A 22,822-nucleotide genomic window follows, 5' to 3' on the forward strand; every position below is an offset into this window, starting at 1 on the left:
TAGGTGCTATACTTGTGGGAGTATGAATTATGATTCTGGGCGTCTGAGAAGGGTTTGTGGAGGACATGTTATTTGATCCAGGCCTTAATGTATAGGTATGAATTTAAAAGAGCACGTGACAGGGCTTCCCTGGTGGCGCAGTGGTTGAGAGTCCGCCTGCCGATGCAGGGGACACGGGTTCGTGCCCCGGTCCGGGAAGATCGCACATGCTGCGGAGCGGCTGGACCCGTGGGCCATGGCTGCTGAGCCTGCACATCCGGAGCCTGTGCTCCACAACGGGAAAGGCCACAACAGTGAGAGGCCCACGTACCACAAAAGAAAAAAAAAAAAAAAAAGAGCACGTGACAAAGCGAGAGAGAGGCATGGACATATATATACTACCAAATGTAAGGTAGATAGCTAGTGGGAAGCAGCCGCATAGCACAGGGAGATCAGCTCAGTGCTTTGTGACCACCTGGAGGGGTGGGATAGGGAGGGTGGGAGGGAGGGAGACACAAGAGGGAAGAGATATGGGAACATATGTGTATGTATAACTGATTCACTTTGTTATAAAGCAGAAACTAACACACCATTGTAAAGCAATTATACTCTAATAAAGATGTAAAAAAAAAGCACATGAAAGGATGACTTTTAGATATAATAAACAGCTTGCAAAAGGATAAACACAATTGCTAAATTATTTTCTTCAAGAATTAGATGTCCTTTTTTACCTGGTCTGTAAAATGTTCTAATAGATATCTAGGGATTAGATATTCAAAACAAGACAGGTAAAAACACATTTATCTATATGTGCAGGAACTGAAATGAACATCTCCTTCTCTGCATTTGCCCCGATACTAGGGTATCCAGGTTGCCTAAATCCAGCGGCAGACATTCAACTAGAAAGTGCCTTCCACTGAAATGATTATGGTTCTGCATTGCCAGCCTTTAACTTTGCTGAGAGTAACCATCTGAAATTAGTGCATAAGTGGTGTGTAAATTTCTGGTTCAGTACTACATTCAGTTATAGTTGCATGCAAGATAGTATGAATTTGGGTTACTTAAGTAGAAAATAAAAGAGACTTCATTTGAAGATACAAGGTAGTGCACGTAAATACAGGCAAACTGAGAGAAGAGGGCTGAGATTGGGTAGGAACAGGAACTGCTCCAGGACTCCATGCAGGAAGTGATGGATGTGCCCACACCAGGGCCAGGGTTGAACTACTAGGAGCTTTGATTAACTGTCATACCAAGATTTCACACCACTGGGTTAGAGGAGGAGACAGCAGTTCTCCAAAGGGAAATCAGAGTGTTATTGACAGAAAAAGGAATGGATACTGGGGAGAAGGCCAGAGATTTCTCCTACACTTGATTTTCTTCTTTCCTGAGTATTTTGATTTTTAAACTTTTCTCTATTTGTTATAGACTAAATGTTTGTGTCCCCCAAAATTCATATGTTGAAATCCTAACACCCAAGGTGATAGTATTGGGAGGTAGAACCTTTTGAAGGTGATTGGGTAATGAGGGAAGAACCCTCATATAAGTGATTAGTGCCCTTATTAAAAGAAGCCCCAGAGAGATCCCTCACCTCTTCTGCCATGTGAGGTTACAGCTAGAGGGTTTACTCTATGAATCAGAAAGCTGGTACTCACCAGACACTGAGTCTGCCAGCACCTTGATTCTAGGCTCCCCAGCCTCTAGCACTGCGAGAAATAAATTCTGTTGTTTGTAAGCTACCCAGTGTATTTACTTTTGTTATAGCAGCCCTAATAGACTAAACCCTACTTCTCAGGTGGTAGTATAGGTTATTAGTTCTTGTCTCTAATTTGTGAAGCCTTTTCTGTGACTCCTAGCCTCTTCCATATATATTCAGTTCATACTTCTTGTAGACTTTCACCCCTTTACATTCATTTTCAGGAAGGAGTGTCTATCCAAACAAATGAAAATCAACCCAAAGTCTAAATATGTTTCTGTGTGTTGTGTGTGTGTGTGTGTGTGGACGGTGGTATATCAGAATCACCTGGGGAACTTTTAACAGTTGAATTAAACGTACTTTCTACCTCTTCTAACGTCCACCCATAGACATACTTAATATGTCAGAATATCTTGGCAGAGGAACCTGGACTTTTCTTTTAATAGCTATACTGGCGATTCTATTATGCTAACCATCTAACTTAACCCACAAGTTGAGGACTACTAATGAAGATTTTCTGTGAGCCCAACCTTATTTCTATTATTGAAGATATTTGACATTTTAGATTCTATAACCACTGTGAGAAAGTTGTTGAGAGAAAGATTTCACCTCATTATAAGGAAGAACTTCTTAACTTGTGTAACTTTGGACTACCCTGCAATGGGAATAGGCTGCCCTGCAAAACAGTAAATTCTGTCTCTGAAAGTGTTTACACAGGAGTTGCATGACCATCTGCCAGAGAGGAAAATGAATGAAAATGAGACAGTGACCTTTCTTCCCCCTTGAGAGCTAAGATACACAGTGACATGATATTACAATTAACTGTGTGAACTATATATAAACAATGAATATGCAAAAATGGAAATCTCACCAAACATCAAAGTTGGCTTCATGTTCTTGAGAAATCATATCGCAGGTAAATATCTGTGTGAGAGCTCCTTAGTGACAGAATGAGTGATGTATGATGAGTAGCTGTCCAAATAGTGAGCTTGTTCCTAGCAACGGTACCATTTCGGTTGTCTAAGATGACTTGAGAGGACAACTAGTGCACCTGAGATTTCAAATAACACTTGATATTAGAATGTTAAAATATAGCATGCTCTGGTATTCAGTACTTTTAAAATTCAATCTCTTGATCAGCTCAGAACAGAGTAATGATAAACAGCAGAGTTAAGCGTATAGCATGGTAGACTGATTTAAAGGTCATTGAAAATACTCCCACTCTCCAAATATCTTTTTTATAGCGTTCCTTGATACTGCCATTAGTGAGTCATTGGTGAGGGGGTCAAGTATGGCCAACTCCCTGACCTTGCTGGAACCGGCCTAGCTGGCAGGGTTTTATGAAGCCAGGTTCCGGAGCAGGGAATTTCTTACTTCAGAACATGGGTCAGGGAGTGAGAGGTACCGTGTTCTATGCCAGGTGAAGGGGGAAAAGTCCAGCAAATAGAAAAGATGGCAGGGACATTCAAAATTGGTCTTCAGAAACTGAACTAGGAACCAGGAAGAGGAGAACAAACACCAACAAGATGGTAATAAATGTGAATTAGTTCAAGAATTGTCTGGTCAGGCTTTTTTGTCTACAACTTTTTTTTTAATAGACCTGAAAGGGCAGTAAATTCAAGTTTAAAGCATTTAGAGTGAGATATACATCTTAGAGGGCATAAGGACTGGTGAGAAGGAAAGAGGCTCACAAGTGAGGTGCTGACGTTAAAAAATCACTCCCCTCTGAGTAACATGAAAACGTTTTCCTGTCTGAAATATTTTTAAAATTTGACTTTTGCAATTATTAGAGTATCAGCAATTATTTTAGTGATATAGCTTAATCTTTTGTAAAAATGAAAGAACGTTGTGTCCTGGCCTTGTCTTTTTTTTTTTTTTTTTTTTTTTTTGCGGTAAGTGGGCCTCTCACTGTTGTGGCCTCTCCTGCTGCAGAGCACAGGCTCCGGACGTGCAGGCTCAGCGGCCATGGCTCACGGGCCCAGCCGCTCCGCGGCATGTGGGATCCTCCCGGACCGGGGCACGAACCCGTGTCCCCTGCATCGGCAGGCGGACTCTCAACCACTGCACCACCAGGGAAGCCCTGGCCTTGTCTTTTTAATAAACTTGTGAAGTTACCTGAGTGTGCTTGGTCTCATTTAATTAGGGTAATTTAGGCTCTGATTTTCTTGGTCTTGGCTAAGGATATAGCACAATATCAATAAAAGGTCTGGTCAGTCATTTCAATGCAGGAAACTTTTCATTGCTTTAATTCAGGATGGCATAAATAGCACACACATAGCCTTGATTAATAGTCTCCCTGTCCTTGGATAGTTTTGAGTATGTCTCTTTTCTCTGACTTTGTTTTCCTATTTATACAATAGAGGATTAGAGAATGAGGTCAGAGGTCACAAATTGGTGAACTATGAACTAAGGTAAGTCAACAGACTGTTAGCTTGGTTAAGGAATTGAGTTTTTCCTTGTATTTCAACTTGTTTTAATGAGGCCTTATGCCTTTAGGCAGGGCATACACACTCACGTTTGCCTGGGGCACCATCATGCACCCTAACCACTGTTATACCTAGACGCTATGTTTGTATTCCCTGCATGAGTGCTGTAAACATTTGAATTTGTGGCTCTTTGATTAGACATTTTGTCAAATTTCTTTAGACTCCTAAAGTTTTAATTCTATAAAACCTCTTGAGAAAGTGAATGTTCTTTCCTACCCCCTGTTAATAGAAGGGAGATGAGCTGGAAGGAAATTGACACATGGTCAGGGCTACCTGGTATCAGGCTATCTTCACAAACTATCTCATTTAATCCTCAAAGTACTCCAGTGAGATTGATACTATCATGCCCATTTTATAGGTGACAGAATGATCTCAGAGATGTTTTGCCCGTGGTCAGAAATTTTATTAATTGTGGGAATTGAGTTAAAACCCAGATCTATTTGTATCCAAAACCTCTCTGTGAACAGTTTTCCTTAGTGGGCAAAAATTTTTCACAAGGATCTCTTGAATAATGAAACTTTACACAGACTTTTGAAACACTGTCAAAGTTAGATGTATAAAAGCTGTCAGATGTCCAAATATCTCAAACTGTTTTATAAAATATTTTGTTTGCATGCTGTTTTCTTTGACCAATAGGGAGTTGCCTTCATGCTATGCTGGGGAACATACCTGACTGCCTAAAGAGCCACGCAGAACTTAGGAATATTGTTAGAAAAAATTTGGCTTTCATTTACACATTCATGTGACTTAGAAAATATGTCACAAATCACTCAAATTAGAAATGTAAAGCGATTTTTATCACATAACTTTCTCTATTTGGTCGCAGAATACTAGCTATCCTATAAATTCAATTTGTTTGTATAAAATATCACTAAAACTCCACATGCCTTAATCTGGAAATAGTACTTGATTATCTAGAAAGTTTACCTGAGATAGAACAGTTCTGGTAAGAAGTTTGAGTATGTCTGAATAAAGGAAGACAGAAAGAGTGTTAATATAATGATTAATTGAGTAGAAAACTTTGAGGTTTCTGTATTTTCAGTTGAGAGTTTTGTAAGACTTAAGTCTTCTAATATAAACAGAAGCTTTGTGTTTAGGATGATTTTTATGTTAACATTAGTCACTGAATTGGCTACGATAAACATGGAGACCAGAAAATGTCCAGAAGAAGAATGTGTTTTTAAAAGGGAAAAAAGGTAAAGATGAAACATTAAAAATAAAGTAAAAGAGTGTCCCCACCCTTCCTCCTGGTAACCTCTAAGTCTGTGAGTCTGTTTTGTAAATAAGTTCATTTGTATCATTTTTTTTTAGATTCCGCATATAAGCAATATCGTATGATACTTGTCTTTCTCTGTCTGACTTCACTTAGTATGATAATCTTCAGGTCCATCCATATTGCTGCAAATGACATTATTTCATTTTTAATGGCTGAGTAATATTCCATTGTGTATATGTACCACATCTTCTTTATTCATTCCTCTGTTGATGGACATTTAAGTTGCTTCCATGTCTTGAATGTTATAAATAGATCTGCAGTGAACATTGGGTGCATGTATGCTTTCGGATTATGGTTTTCTCTGGATATATGCCCAGGAGTGGGATTGCTAGATCATATAGTAGCTCTATTTTTAGTTTCTTAAGGAACCTCCATACTGTTCTCCATAGTGTCTGTACCAATTTACATTCCCACCAACAGTGAAGGAGAGTTCCTGTTTCTTAACACCCTCTCCAGCATTTGTTGTTTGTAGATTTTTTGATGATGGCCATTCTGACTGGTGTGAGGTGATATCTCATTGTAGTTTTGATTTGCATTTCTGTAATAATTAGTGATGTGGAGCATCTTTTCATGTGCCTCTTGGCCATCTGTATGTCTGTTTCTTTGGAGAAATGTCTATTTAGGTCTTCTGCCCATTTTTTTGATTGGGTTGTTTGGGATAGATTGGGAGTTTGGGATTCACATGTACACACTACTATATTTAAAATATGTAACCAACAAGGACCTACTGTGTAGCACAGGGAGCTCTGCTCAATGTCCTGTAATAACCTAAATGGGAAAAGAATTTGGAAAAGAATAGATACATATATAACTGAATTCTTTTGCTGTACAGCTAACACAGCATTGTTAATCAGCTATGCTCCAATATAAAATAACTTTTTTTAAAAAAAGAGTGCCTATATAGAATACCTTTCTGTGATTTTAAACTTTGGATTAACCAACATTCATCTGATTTAACCAAAAGATTGAGGCAATAATTTAAAATTTTTACTTAAAACAAAGAGTGCTCAAATTTACAGATAGCTGTTTTCTGCAAGTGCAGTGCATATTATTATGAGACATACTAAATCAGACTGCTACATTTTACTTTCTGTGAGTGGGGCTTTGGGAGTGGGGGAGAGGGGCAAAGAAACTGCTGCCCTTTTCAGACAATTCACAAATGTGCTAATTATGTGTCAGATATGAAAGTTGAGGCATTGTGACCTTCAAGCCAACAAAAGACCTTTTCAAGTAAGCCATTTCCATGTATATTAATAAAGTGAACAATGCCGTTCCCCAGTTAAATAATGTATGGCTGCTATTTCATTATATGTAAATGCAAACCATGGAGTTGTTTCACTGTTGACATATTTAAAGTAATGCTATAAAAAAAGAAAAGGCTGCAAATCCATGTAAGTAACAGTTTGTGGTACTCTACAAATAGTCATCCAAGGATATGTTTGTTGTTCGCTTCCACTGCATGCAGTTTAAGTGCGGTTTCTCTGCGACTGAATGCATTTTGGATTTGATCAGTAAAACTTGCCATGTGCTAAAGTATATAATAACTAACAGAGATATTCGGAAAGTGATTGACAGAAAAGCAAGCTGTTTGCAGTGATGAAGACAACAACGTATTTTGTAGATTAGAGAAAACATTGCCTCTCTACATGAATACTCACCTGTTAGCAAGGGAAATGTTGAATAAGAGCGAGGTTCAAAGGAAAAGAAAGGAATTCCATGATCTTTCTCATCACTCATTCATGGTATAAAGAAATTATTTGTAAACATTGAACTTAGGTAATGGATGTGAATGTAGTTATTTAAAAGGGCACCCATTTCCCTGGAAAAGAGTGTTAGTTTAAAAAGCAATAATGTATAAAAGAGTATGGGTATTACTAAGGGCTTGAATCAAATTGACTGCTCGAATGTCAAATAGTGCCTACGAAGTTGTGGTAGAAAATCAAGAACAGGAAGAATAATTCAATTATCTTGTATTTGTCCAGCTTTGTAGCATATTTGATGCTGAATAAAACATGAGTAAAGATACAGTCATGCTTAATGCAACTTAAGTATGCATAATAGACCTCTGGGAAATAATAAACCAATTACAAACTTAAAATAAACCACAATCATATGAGATTCCAAGAAGCTATCAGCATTCAATCCATAAGTAAACTTTTTTTTCAGTCCCATAGGAAACCATAATAGTTAGCATCTTATTATGGGTTAGGTGTTGATACCAAAAGACTGTACAGGGTTTACTAATTCACTCACCAGTCTTCCTTTTGGCTTTAAATGATTTTCCATGGCCCTTTGTTGTTATTTAACATCAATAGATTATCTGAATGCTTCCATAAAGCAGATACCAGTGACATTTATGAAAATGCTGTTGTTTGTCATTGAGATTTTCAGTGAACATATACATACTCTTACTTGTCTAGGATGACAAATGTTTCTTCATTTCCTTCATAATCTGAGATAATTTCCATTGTTTTATATTGTATTTAAGGTGGCAAATCTTGCTTGTTCCATGTCAACAAATGAAGATGGAATTAAGATTGTCAAAGTTGCAGCCAATCACCTGGAAACCTTGTGTCCACAGGTATGATAACTAAGTTACTGACTCTTTCAATAAACTAGCTAGAAAAAATTATATGTAATGCTTCAGACTTTCATACATATGGAAATATTTTAAAATATATGTTTTAAACACAGACAGTGACTCATCCTAAGGTCATACTTAGTTGTTTGCTAAGCACCTCATTCTTTATTTAACACCTGGTTCTTGTAACATATCCTGAGGGACCATATTAGATTTTGTGAAAGGTATAGTTTGAAATCAAAGCAGTGTTTTGTCTAACAGATCTGATTTATTTGTAGTCTTATTTATTTTGAAACCTCAAATTATAAAACATTAATGTTTTTTTCCCTCTTTTATCAAAATAAGGCATGAGTTTGAAAAAAGCCAAGAAATATTTTCTTGTCTGCAATTCAGGAATTTTTTAAAATCTGAAGAGCAACACGTTCATTAGGGAATTATTTTTAGATGACGGATTGTCTTGAAACCATGAATCAGGATACACATGAGGTCAATCTTAAACACCTTCCTTGTCTTAGAATAAGCAATAAATAGTATGGATAATTACTTCATAATAAAAACCACACATGTTGTAAGGATGTGAAATATAATAATGATTAGAAACTTCCAGTCTCTGGACATCTTCTTAGATTCTGATTTTACTAAAAGTAGAGTGTGTGTTAAATTCTTGATTTGCCTTGCTGGTGACTTCATCTCTAAGAATATTGAGGAAACAGTAAGGGAGAGTGCTTCCTTAGACTTAATGTTGATTAACAAATGAACGGGGGCTGAAGAAATGCAGTCTGAGGACCTGCACCTGAGATCTCCTAACTGATGTCAGTTTTCTGTGAGGTTCCACAGGGAACAGAACTCTGCAGTGAGGTCTCTGAAGTGGCAGAATCACTTACACTCCCCTCAAGAGTCTGAATTCTTATTTCTCCACATGGTGGATAACACTTGATGCTGTCATTTTTGAAATGTCTTTTGAATCCAAATAGTATTCAATGTATCTCATTGGTTTCAATTTATAATTTTCTGATTACTCAAGAAAACATTTTTTTAAAACACTTGTTAACCATTTGGCTTTCTAATTCTGAGTTGCCTTAACCCTTTGCCAAGTTTTAGTTTTGTTTTTTTTTTAATTGCATTGCTTAGGTTTATTAAAAATGTCTTCTGTTGACTATGGCTTTTCTTTTAACTTTGAAAACAACGTTTTAATCATAAAAGATTTTAAGAACTTTAATGTGAACATATGATCTATCTTTTAATTTCTTAAATAGATATTTGAGCACCTACCCAGTGCCATGGTTTGTTGGTTTGTGCTTTGTCAAGAAATTCTTGCAACAAAAATGTTATATAATTCCCACATTTTCTTTTTAAAAGATTGAATTATCGTTATTTAACCTTTAGATCTTTTTTCCATCTGAAATTTATTTTTATGTCTAAATGAAGTGGGTTTTTTTTTTTTTTTTTTTACAGTGGTAACCATTGGGAAACCGTCATGTATTAAATAGTTGATCCTTTCCCAATTAATGTGAAATGTTACCATTTTTCACGCATACACACACACTTTTTAAACGTTTCCATTGTTTTATATGTATTTGTATACATATGTGCATAAACTATAACATAAGTAACGCATGCATATATATACATGTTTTAATACATTATACATGTATAATACATACATATCAAATCTAAATAGTTTCTTTACTCCTATTCTGTATGAAATACAAATTGATAGACAAATTGAAATATGTTTCAAAGTATACAATTTTCTGGGATCTCTATTCTATTCCAGTGACTCATTTCTTTATCCCTGCCACAGTATTATGGAACCTTTTTCCAGTTTTATTGAGATATAATTGATATACAGGACTGTATAATTTTAAGGTATACAGCATAATGATTTGACTTAGATACATCATAAAATGATTACAACAGTAAGTTTAGTGAACATCCATCATCTCATATAGATACAAAATAAGAAAGAAAAAAAAATTTGGGGGGGGGATTTACCCTCTTAACAACTTTCATACATAACATACAGCCATGTTCATTATATTAACCATGTTATACATTACGTCCCTAGTACATACTTTCTTATAACTAGAAGTTTGTAACTTTACCACTTTTATCCAACTCCCACTCTTTCTACTTTCTACCTCTGAAAAGCACAAGTATTGTCTCTTTTTCTATGAGGTTGTTTGTTTTTGAAGTATAATTGATGTGCAACACTACGTGAGTTCCTTGTGCACAACATACTGATTCAATATTTCCATATATTTCAAAATGACCATGATAAGTCTAATTACCATCTATCATCATATAAACATATGATATCATGACTGACAAATTCCCCACACTGTATATTTCATACCTGTGACATTTATTTCATACATGGAAGTTTTGTACCTCTTAATCTCCCTCACCTAGTTCTCTCGTCACCCCATCCCCTCCCCTCTGTTCTTGGTATCTATAACTTTGTTTCTGTTTTGTTACATTTGTCCATTTGTGGTTTTTTTTTAGATTTCATATGTAAGTGAAATCATATGGCATTTGTCTTTCTCTGTTTGACTTATTTCACTTAGCATATTCCCTCTAGGTCTCTCCATGTTGTCACAAATAGCAAGATTTAATTCTTTTTTATGGCAGAGTAATGTTCCCTTGTGTGTTTATGTGTGTGTGCGTTTAGCACATCTTCTTTATCCATTCATTTATCGATGAGCACATAGGTTGCTTTAATATCTTTGCTGTTGTACATAATACTGCAATGCATATATCTTTTCAAACTAGTGTTTTTGTTTTCTTTGAATAAAAAGCAAGGAGTGGAATTTCTGGGTCATATGGTAGTTCTATTTTTAATTTTTTTGAGTAATCTCCATACTGTTTTCCATAGTGACTGCACCAATTTACATTCCTGTAAACAATGCCTAAGGGTTCCCTTTTCTCTACATCCTTGCCAACATTTGGTATTTGTTATCTTTTGTATAATAGGCATTCTGGTGAAGTTGACAGCTCGTGGTTTTAATTTACATTTCCCTGATAATTAGTGATATTGAGCATCTTTTCATGTGCCATGTATCGTCTTTGGAAAAATGTCTATTCAGGTTCTTTGCCCATTTTTAATTGGGTTGTTTCTTTTTTTGATGTTGAGTTGAATGAGCTCTTTGTATATTTTGGATCTTAACCTCTTAATGAATATTTTGCTTGCAAATATCTCCCATTCAGTATGAGGCCTTTTAATTTTGTTGATAGTTTCCTTCACTGTGCAAAAGCTTTTAAGTTTGATGTAGTCCCATTTGTTTATTTTTGCTTTTGTTTCCCTTTCCTAAGGAGATTTATCCCCCCAAAATATTGCTGAAACCGATGTCAAAGAGCATCCTACCTGAGTTTCTTTTTATTGTTTACTTAACATTGTAGTTACTTTATTGCTCTAGAAAACTTAGTTTTTAAAACCATCAGGTTACATACATAGTGATAATAAGACTGCCCCCCACACAATCAACTGTATATTACGAGGCTTCTCTAACTTAGTAGATAAATATTACAAAATTACAAAACTAGCTGGTTACAGTTGAGCTATCAAGTAGGTATCACATTTCTATAGATCAAAAAGTTGAATAAATGTCACTGATAAGTCACTGATGTCACTGATGTCACTGATAAGTCACCAAGTATGTTTGAGAAATCCAAGTTATGCACATAGAAGGAAACTGGTTACAAAAACCATTACATGACTCTGTGTTAACATTTTGCAATGTTTTAAACATTTGCAATCATGCAACAATGAATAAAGATCAGAATGAATTTTAAAAAGGAGTCAATGGAGGCTGAATGAATGTATTTAACATATTACACAACTCAAATCACAGTTGCATAATACATCCAATCCCCGCAACCGTATCTGTGCATTACGCCATTGAAACGCACACTATTTCCCCCACAACTCCTCTGGCTCCATTCCCAACCAATAACCTTTCCTATAAACCTTTCTATTTAATCTTTTAAGTCAGATATGATGGGTAAGTGTGTATAATCTTCATTAGTATTTCAGAACAGATACAAAGTTTAGTCATGTGCTCAATCTTCAGTTACATTACTTTCAAAAGGTATCTGAACTGCTGTAACCGTCTATGACAATTCAAGCCTAAGAAACCGAGAAAAGTGGCAGTCAAGAATCTGATCTAAAAACTGTGTAAACTATGATGATACTAAAACCTGTGTGTCCGCATTTCTAAAAGAATGATTTCCTGTTTGAGAAGTGTTACTCAATGGATCTCTGAAAGGAAAACTGACTTGACTACTGTACTGCTCTCTGATGTAAAACGCTTAGGTGACCACAAATATTTACCCAGTTGGTTAACAAGCTTTCATTTGGGCCTTTTAAAAAAATATTCAAAGCCACAAAAGTAATTATGAAAATAAAATTTTGGAAGGTCATAGTATAAGATACATATAGAATTCCTGTTATAATGGTACATCCAAAATAAATCTGTCCTAACAAAGCAGCACAAAATCAATTTAGAAATAATTTGAAATGACAGTGGGAAGTGTTTTTGTTAAAATCGTCGACCAAAATTACTGAATAGCAAAAGAATACTGTCTCAAAATATACTGAATTTACATGTTAATATTACCACAGTGAACTCATGCCAGATATAAATTCAGGTTACCAATTAGAGGAAGACAAACTTTAGAGCTATTTTTACCAGAGAAATAAATGTACTTCATGATAAAGACACAGCAGCATCTAAAGAATTTTTGATACATTTATCACAAGATTCAAACTTCCCTAACTATTAACAACACATTACAATAAAGTTTCTCAGCAAGTGTTTAAAAGGCTTGATTTAACATGCCAGGAAAATGAATGTTTTTCTTTTGAGATGCATTTATGTAAATTATGTAAATTGCATTGAGGTCACTTTTACATCTGGAATTAACCATCCCTAACAGAAGTACCGGCAGCTAACAATGCTCATTTATATTATATATAACTTAGCTGAATGTTAAACTATGCAACTGTTGGTGCCAGTCTGCTTATAAAGGCAAGGCTCTGGAGACAAAGTCTTCTCACAAACAGTGAGCAAGCAGGTTTCAGTATCAGATGTTCAACAACAATCCTCTGTTCATTAAACAAAGTCCAACAATATGGATTTCTTCGAGAGGAGTATCAAAGAGTAAGGAATATAGCATATAAAAAGGTGGAGCAAACTTAATTGACCACTAAAAAGCATAAAAACTGTAGTAGGCATCAAGAATATTTCATTACAAGCAATGAATTTCAGAATATTCTGTTGATTAGCGCTTAATTTATCCAGGAGAGCTCTCAGCAGAGGTAAACTATTTGAACACTTTGCATCAAGGACCTTTTTCGTGTATGTGGCAGCATGAAGCAAATAAAATAACAGCACTGGGAAAATACTCATTGTAACGGGGTAGGGAATTGACAAAAATGAGTGAATAGAACAGGTAGTGGCAGCTGTCCTCTGACGAAGCCTGGGCCAGGAATGCTCTGCTTAACTGGAAGTGTGGTAATCTTTGGTGCAGCCTCAGAGCACTAGTCAGAGCATTTGCCAGCAAAGCACATTGGTAAAAGCTTGCTGCTTCGTGCAACCCAAGAAGAGGCAGAACAAAGCAGAGCCGTAAACTGTGAACAAGCGAGAAAGCCACATTGCCATGTCGTTTATTGGCTATCATTAATTACACTTCGCGTGCCCCTTGGGGGCTGTTCAGGACGTATCCGCCATGGGGGGCTCACACACGCATCTGGGACGCTGTCCAGCATGGCCAAGAGCAAATCTGGGTTTCTAGAAAGACCGAAGTGAAGGCAGAGCTTCGGAACAAGGCCCAGCAGGGCCAACCTAACACCGGCTCCAGGTTATTGCTGAACCCGGAAGTGCTCACTTCACTTCTGTGGGGAAGAGGTGGTAATGCAGAGGGGAAACCCTCAGTGGTGCCCTGAGGCATGACAGGGAAGTGTCCCTGCCTATGTTTTTTCCTAGAAGTTTTATGGTTTCAGGTCTTACATTTAAGTCTTAATCCCTTTTGAATTTATTTTTGTATATGGTATGAGAAAATAGTCCAGTTTCATTCTTTTGCATATAGCTGTCCAGTTTTCCCAAAACCATTTATTGTAGAAGCTGTCTTTTTCCCATTTTATATTCTTGCCTCCTTTGCCGTAGATTAATTTCCGTATAAGTGTGTGTTCATTTTTCTGGTCTCCTTTTTATGTTCCACAGATCTATGTGTCTGTTTTTGTGCAGGTAGCATACTGTTTTGATTACTGTGCTTTGTAGTATAGTTTGAAATCAGGGAGCATGATACCTCTGGCTTTGTTCTTTCTCAAGATTATGTTGGCTATTTAGGATCTTTTGTGTTTCCATACAAATTTTAGAATTATTTGTTCTAGTTCTGTGAAAAATGCCATTGGTATTTTGATAGGGATTACATTAAATCTGTAGGTTGCCTTGGGTAATGTGGTCATTTTATCAATAATAATTCTTCCAATCCATCAACTTGATGTATAAAGATATTAGAAAGCCATCTGTTTGCGTCTTCTTCAATTTCTTTTATCAGTGTTTTATAGTTTTCCTAGTACAGGTCTTTTACCTCCTCAGTTAGATTTATTTCTAGGTATTTTATTCTTTTTGATGCAATTGTAAATTGGATTATTTTCTTAATTTCTCTTTCTGATAGTTTGTTAGTGTATAGAAACACAACTGATTTCTGTATATTAATTTTGTATACTGTAATTTTATTGAATTCATTGATGAGTTATAATAGTTTCTTGGTAACATGTTTAGGATTTTCCATATATTGGATCTTGTTGTCTGCAAACAGTGACAGTTTTACTTTTTGCCTTACAAGTTAGCTTCCTTTCATTTCTTTTTCCTGTCTGAATACTGTGCCTATTACTTCCAGTACTATGTTAAATAAAAGTGGCAAGAGTGGGCATCTTTGTCTTATTCCTGATCTTAGAGGAAATGCTTTTGGCCTTTCATACATTGCATATGACGTTGTCTGTGGGCTTGTCATATATGGCCTTTATTATTTTGGGATATGTTACCTCTATACGCACTTCGTTGAACTTTTTTTTTTTAATTATTATAAATGGATGTTGAATTGTCTCAAAAGCTTATATGATTTTTATTCAGTTTGTTAATGTGGTATACCACATTGATTGAGAATATTGAACCATCTTTCATCCCTGGGATAAATCCTACTTGTTTGTGGTGTATGATCCTTTCAATGTACTGTTGAATTTGGTTTGCTAATACTTTGTTGAGGATTTTTGCCTCTATGTTCATCAGTGGCATTGGCCTGTAATTTTTGTGTGCGTGTGTTGTGTCTTTGGTTTTAGTATGAGGGTGTCACAGTCTTAATTATGACTTTGTATTACATCTTGATATCTTCTAGGCAAATTCAGTTACTTCATTTTTTGCTTTAAAGTATTACTGTTCTACTCTTTGCTCTTTTATAACTTTCAGGATCTACTTGCAAAGTTCTATAAAAATACATATTAGAATTTTTATTGAAATTGTTAAAATGTTTTAGGTTTTAGATTATTTTATGGAATAATGACTCCTTCAAAATATTAAATATTTCCACTACTAAACATGTTTTTATGTATCTCCATAATCAGATCTCTTTTTAAATGTTGCCACATGCTGATGGCATCCAAATTTTTCTCTCTGGGCCAGCCCTCTTTCCTAAAGACTAGACTCACATACTTAGTTTGCCCTTGACATTTCCACATTGATACCTAGAAGACATCTAAAGCTTAAAATAGCCCAAATGGAACAAATGTTTGCTCTATCTCCACCTCATTCTGCTTCCTCTTCAGACTTTCTGATTTTAGTTAATGGCATGGCCTTTCACCTAGTAGTTGCTCTGGGGAAAAACCTAAAGATTTTACTTTTTTTATTCAGTAAATATTTATTGAATATATACTATGTGGTAGGCATTATTTATGCAACTGGGGAGTAAACAGTAAAGAAAACAAAAATTAGACAAAAATTCTTGCCCTTGTGAAGTTTATATTCTAATGATATCTAATGGCTGGTTTTCCTATTTAATCCATTAACAAGCCCTATCAACTTCACCAAAACTCAGTTATCTTGAATCTACATACTTTTCTCCATCTCGTTTGTCAACATCATAGCCTATGCCACCATCATCTATCTTTGACTACAGAAATATCATCCTATATGGTTTCCATTCTTACACTCATATCTCTCTAATCTACTTTCTGTGTAAAAGCCAAAGTAAAATTTTAAAAAATGTTTATCATAGCAATTGCTTTCCTTAGCCCCTTACAGTAAAATGCAAACTTCTTTTAATGGCTTATTCACACTTAATATGAAATTCCTACTGCTTAGCTTTCAGCCCTACTTAATATTATTTTCCTTTTCACTCATTAGATCTCTGCACATTGGCCTGTTTCTAGAATACAGTAAGCGCCTTCCAACCTGAGGGACTTCGCACTTGGTAATTTTCCAGTGTGCTTTTCTCATATGGCCATATGGACTGCTTCTGTTACGTTTAATTTGTGAGAACTGAGCTCAGATATCATCTTCTCAGACATCAGTCTCCCTAAGTTACTTGTTCAGCTATAACCTATTATGTCACCATATTTGTTTCTTTTAAAGTCTCTTTTTTTACATTCCACATATAAGTAATATCATATGACATATGTCTTTCTGCATCTACTACAATCTGAAATTATATTTTATATTATTTTGTTACTTTTTATTATACATTGTACACACTCAAACATAAAGTTCATGAAGGCAATGATTTATAGTTCCTTGTTCACTACTTATGTCTCCCATACCTAGCAGAAATACAGCATATATTGTATGCTCAATAACTATTTGTCCAATATATAAGTGAATGATAGGGTTTCTAGAATGTTAAATCATTCTATATTCATAGAGGGCAGCAAGATTTTTTGTAACATCTTTTATGATACTTTTCCTAACAAGGCATGTCTTTTTTCTTTTTTTTTTGACAATGTAAAAAAAAAATTACCTTAGAATTAGTTTGAGTTGTAACTGATGAAAAACAAAATCCTTAAAATGATTGATTAATGTATAGTTGCTAACCAAGGGTGAGACCTCTACTGCTGGGCTACAGTCTGCTCTTGGCCTAGCTCATTTCAGTGTTTTACTAGTGATTTGGATAAAATTATAGAATTACGTTCTTAAATTTTTCAGTTAAAAATAAGAGTATAGGGCTTCCCTGGTGGCGCAGTGGTTGAGCGTCCACCTGCCGATGCAGGGGACATGGGTTCGTGCCCCGGTCCGGGAGGATCCCACAGGCCGCGGAGCGGCTGGGCCCGTGAGCCATGGCCGCTGAGCCTGTGCGTCCGGAGCCTGTGCTCCGCAACGGGAGAGGCCACAACGGTGAGAGGCCCGTGTACCGCAAAAACAAAAAAAACAAAAAACCAAAAAACAAACAAACAAAAAAGAGGATAAAGGAACTATATTAGCTGCAAGAGTCCAGTCTCAAAGAATTTGAATATTCAAAATATGGACTAAATATCAGTATCCAGATAAAATATAATAGTTGTAAATATTAAACCATGGATATTGAGCACTATAAAACAAATTTAAAAGTAGAGAATAGAGTAAATATAGCTTAGGAAAAATTTACTCTCCAAAAGGCTTAGAAGTTTTAGTTGATAGTAATCTTGGTGTGAATCACCAGTGTGCTGTAGCTGTCAAAAAAGACTAGTATGATTTAACATTTTTTCATCAAAGAATAAGTTCTAAAACATTCTCAACCTCCTTTGTACTTCAAAGTTATTTTTTCAAGCTGAGTATTTTTTATATGGTATGTCTCGAAATTCAGAATTAGTGGGTCTAGAGTGAACCCCAGTTGCCTGTGTATGTATGCATGTACATATGTATGTATGCACATGTGCATGTAAGCTCCATTTTGACAATATCTCTTAAAATAAAATATGTGCATAGGTCCGCTAATTCCACTTCCAGCAATTTATAGTACAGATATATGTGTGCACGTGCACAAAAGTCTATGAGCAAGTTTTCTAAAATCTTTTTTTAATTGAATTAGCATTGACATAGAGTATTATTATATTAGTTTTAGGTATACATCATGTTGATTCGATATGTCTGTACATTATGAATTTATTACCACTAGTCTAGTTACCATCTCTCACCGTACAGAGTTATTACAGTATTATTGACTGTATTCCCTATGCTGTACATCCCGTCCCTGTGACTTATTTATTTTTACAGCTGGACATTTGTACCTCTTAATCCCCTTCACCTGTTTTGCCTGTCCCCCCGCCACGTCCCCTCTGGCACCAGCAGTTTGTTATGAGCACGGTTCTTATGCAGCTTTATCTGTAATGGCAAAAGCTAGAACCAACCTAAATATCGGGGAGCAGAGAATGTAAAAAGTCGTTGAAAGTAGTAAGTCAGCTCAATATGTGTTTTGGTATGGAAGATACCCAAGATAATTGAAAAAGGTGTATTTCACATGAGTATGTATATTATCCCACTTATGTGAAAAAAAGGAGACGATTGAGCCATATGTTTATGTACTCATAGGAAAATTTTTCAAAAAGGTTCGCATGAAAATTTTAATAGTGTTTACTTCCAAGAAGCGAAACAGGAGGAATACTTGCAGATCTCATTCTGTTTCTTTAAGGACTCTTAGTTTAACCAGAAATAGGTATTTTCTTAATTTCAAAACAAAACCTAACCAATTTAAAAAATTCTAGATTAATTCTGAAGTGAGTCAGCTTGAGAAAACACAGGGCAGAAGGAGCTAATGAGACTCACTTAGTTCCCCTTTGTTAAATGCCATTGAATTCACCTAGGTTTCAGTGAACTGGATCATCCTGTTCTTACTGTGTCTAGAGGGCTACAACTGTAATACTTTGCCCAGTTACAGGTGTCACACTTTTAAAAGATTGTCACTTGCAGCATATTTAGCAGAGAATAGCTGAAGTAGTGACATGACTTGAAACTATGCCATATAAAAAACTCCTAAAAGCAACAGGGAATTTTTAGCCAGGAAAAGGTAAGACGTGGAGAAACATGATCACTATCATCAAATCTTCAAAGTGAAAGACTTGCTCTGAAGGTCCCTAAGGGGCAGAACTACAACCTATGAGCAAGAGCTAGAAAGATACAAATTTTATCTCAGTATAGAATGAATTTTCTAAAGGAGCTCTCCTGGAGGAAATTGGACTTTGTTGAGAGGGAGGGATTTGGAGTTTCTCAAGGCCACAGACATTTAAAGGTAAGGAGGGTGATCTTTAGACCAAGCTATTGTGTAGAGGGTAAGAAGTTGGCCTGCAAGCCTTTTAATGCCCAAATCCTGAGATCCTCTAATGGATGTGTCTTTTATTTAAAGGAGAGAAATGTGATCTGGATGATAGCATTGCTGGAGTACTATAGCTATTAGAACTTAACCTGGCAGAAGGATAAAACCATCACTATCTAGAGGGCCTAATCCTTGTTCCATTTTAACAAGTAACTTGGAAGGTTATTTTGAAAGTAAGCATTTTATATTTGCATATGGCACAAATAGGAGAAAGAATTCAAGGGTATAAAATATGTTGGTAATCTGGACTAATGTTTGAAAACTCATAAGCTAAAATTTAAAATGGTAAATGTAAAGTCAGAGCCTTAGGTTAAATAAAATCTATTGCGCAAGAGGATAGGCAAAACATTGCTTATGAAAAGCGCCTGGAAAGACAGGAGTCGAGAGGGGCATTTGTTATCTAGTTCAGTGAATTCCACACACTGGTCCATGAAAGCATTCTCATGCTCTATAGTGAAATTAGGTCAATAGAGTTAAAATTTTTTTTAAGTAAAATTTATTCAACTTTTTACTCAAAATTAATGTATTTTCTACTTTGATATTCATCAAAAACAGGTGACGTTTGTATAGCTGACACAGCTTTATAAGTCAGTAGCATGACATGGGGACCATCTTACGGCTTTAAAGTGATTATGGGGCTTAGCTTGTAGAATATGGGAAACTTCCCACTGTACTTGGCACAGAAATGTCCACGTCTAGAACACCATGTGGGTTCAGGCCCTGCAATTTAAGGGCTCGGTAGAAGAGGAATGAGTTGTTTAAGCCAGAGTTAGTTATTACCTCATCACTGGAAGTGATTTTTAAACAGAAGTCAAATGGGCTATGCCTTGTCAAAGATGTTGGAAAGAGAATTTCGTGATTGGGTGGTAGAGGTATTAGATGGTCTTAAATAAGATTCTTTAATTAGTAAAAAGCATGGGAAAACTTTGGATATTTTCCCTTACGGTGAATACGCTTACACTCAATTGGACAGACTCTCACAGGTGCTTAGACTTTCCAAAATCAAGTCAAGTTTTCATATCTCTGTCACATTTGCATCAATATCTCGTTCAGCTTCGTTTCATCTTCTTCTGTTTATCCCTTTCATCAAATGGTATCCAATGACCTGACAGATGCAGAGGCATCTAGTTTATTTTCAGTCATATGCTTGGGGATATATTTTCATAAATTGTTTATTGGAAATCTATAATTACTTTCTAAAAGGGTTGTATATTAGGTATGTTGAAAAGTAGGGAGGAAAGTCGAGGCTGCCCAGACATAGAAGTCTGTGAAGTATAAAAAGAACAAAGTACCTGCGGGAGGGTGTGCCCTGAAGATCACCTGAATTTATATTTAAACGTGGAAAAATAAAATTCCCATGAAGGTAGGTATTTTTGGTTCCCTGACATACCCTGAGAATAATGCCTGACCCATAGTAGGTACTCAGTACATTTTTTTTTTTTGCGGTACGCGAGCCTCTCACTGTTGTGGCCTCTCCCGTTGCGGAGCACAGGCTCCGGACGCGCAGGCTCAGCGGCCATGGCTCACGGGCCCAGCCGCTCCGCGGCATGTGGGATCTTCCCAGACCGGGGCACGAACCCGCGTCCCCTGCATCGGCAGGCGGACTCTCAACCACTGTGCCACCAGGGAAGCCCGAATCAGTACATTTTCATGGAGTGAATGATTATATCTGCATGAACTTATTTTGCATGGCAGACATTGGCAGGGGCATGATGGTCAAAGCCGGCACTCTTCCTCATCCTTCTTTGTTCTCTAAGTATAGAAACTTGCAGTTTCTAACCATTTCTAACCAAAGCGATAAAAGGTCCCAGTATAACACTTCACTTGAAGTACAAGTCATGTAAAGTGACTAGCATTATCTGTCTCTGCATGGACAGGATTGTTTTGTTATAATAACAGCTTGTTCTGATTACGTTATGATGTGTTACTGTATTTAGTTCACGCTTCAGTAAGGGCATTGGGCTATCACTTTCAAATGGAAAAGTATGTCCTGATTTGTATGAGTTTTTTGTTGTTGTTTTTGTGATCAAGGAGCTGTCATATCTATGAATTAAAAGTACTTAATTTTCTAAGTATCATACTCTGGGGAAGCAGATATGTTTTCTTTTCATCTTTTGTAGATGATAATGATGGATGTTTTGTTTGCAGCTAAACAGTGTAGGACTCAAATAATCAATTTAGAATAATCGTATTCTTTAACAATCCCAGAGTGTACCTATGAGAGTTGTGACAGGCCTTTTACAATTATACCTACTCTATTTCTTTTCTCTTCAGAGAATGGGAAAAAAAAAAAAAAAAATCTAAGATTTTGGAAATCAAGAGTCATGCAAGACATAAAAAGGCTAAAATGAGGTGATCATTTTTTTTTTTTAAAGCTGATTATGATTGGCTTGTTGATCCTCAGGACTGTCTAGGATGATTTCAGACTGGAAGCCTAGGATCAGTCTCTTCTCTGCCACACTGTGATATTTATATGGAGAGACAGTGCCTGAGAAAGCTATGAACACAGTTGCTTTCCAAGCCTGGAAATTAAGCTCTGTATTATTGTGGTATCATTGTTCTGAATCCTGTCCTGATTACACAGTTGGCCACTCCCTTCCCCTCAACCCAAGGATCTCTTTAATTTGACAAATATTTGGTGAACACCTATTAGGAGCATCTGTGAAACTAGGGCAAGCAAGGAGCAGGCAATAAAGATTCATGGGGTACCCACTAAAACAGTTCTCAGGAATGAGGTCTGGGTTCAATTAGGAGGGGCTTTATCTAAGAAATTATGAGGTTATGTGTCCTGGAAGAAGAAATGGAAGTTGTAGAAGAGAAGTCACAGCCATTAAATTTTAGTGGGGACGTGGGATCAAAGTTAGATAATGGCTTAAAAGTAAGTAGCCAGAACTAATTGTGATTCCAAATGAAGGCTGAGGCAGTAATTTCAGGATTATTCACAAACCAGAGAGTCTATGCTAGAGCCCTCATTTACACTCACGGTGTATGCTATAATATTAAGCATGTTAGCATAAAGGATCTGTGCCAGCATCTAGTTACAGAGGAAAATGTAAGACGGAGCTTTACTACATTATATTTCCAATGAGAAGGGAAAATATATTATCCAGGTATTGATAGAAACAAAGTGGTGTTATGGAAGAACACATGAAATGCAATGGAAGCTAGAAATACATGTCAGGGGATTCTGGGAGGACTCTGAGAAAAGTGACATTTTCTATAGGCCTTAAAGGATGAGCAAGATTTGGACATTTGGGAAAATGTAAAAAGGGCATTCTAAGCAGAGGAGATAGAAAAGTATGTAACAGAAATTGCAAAAAAAGTAAGTAATTTAATCTGTCTAAGCCACACTGTTTCCTAATAGGAGCTCCTGGCATTTGGGGTGGGACAGTTCTTTGTTGTATGGGACAACAACATCAAATGCCAGATGGGGTTCTACATGCCAGAAAACCCAGAATCTAGGGCAC

At 36.3% G+C, this 22,822-nt stretch overlaps 1 protein-coding gene and 1 pseudogene across 1 annotated transcript in view; one reads left to right on the plus strand and one right to left on the minus strand.

Moving 5' to 3' along the window:
* CTNNA3 (catenin alpha 3) overlaps window positions 1–22,822 on the plus strand; it is a 1,581,323-nt gene that overhangs the window by 997,374 nt on the left and 561,127 nt on the right. The window contains exon 10 of the mRNA XM_067710819.1: window positions 7,923–8,015. Coding sequence (XP_067566920.1) covers window positions 7,923–8,015 — 93 coding nt within the window. The remainder of the gene's footprint in view (window positions 1–7,922; window positions 8,016–22,822) is intronic.
* On the minus strand, window positions 12,546–18,229 carry LOC137209481 (transmembrane protein 33 pseudogene; annotated as a pseudogene).

This window comes from Pseudorca crassidens, chromosome 16 (assembly GCF_039906515.1).
Source record: "Pseudorca crassidens isolate mPseCra1 chromosome 16, mPseCra1.hap1, whole genome shotgun sequence".
Classification (NCBI taxonomy): Eukaryota; Metazoa; Chordata; class Mammalia; order Artiodactyla; family Delphinidae; genus Pseudorca; species Pseudorca crassidens.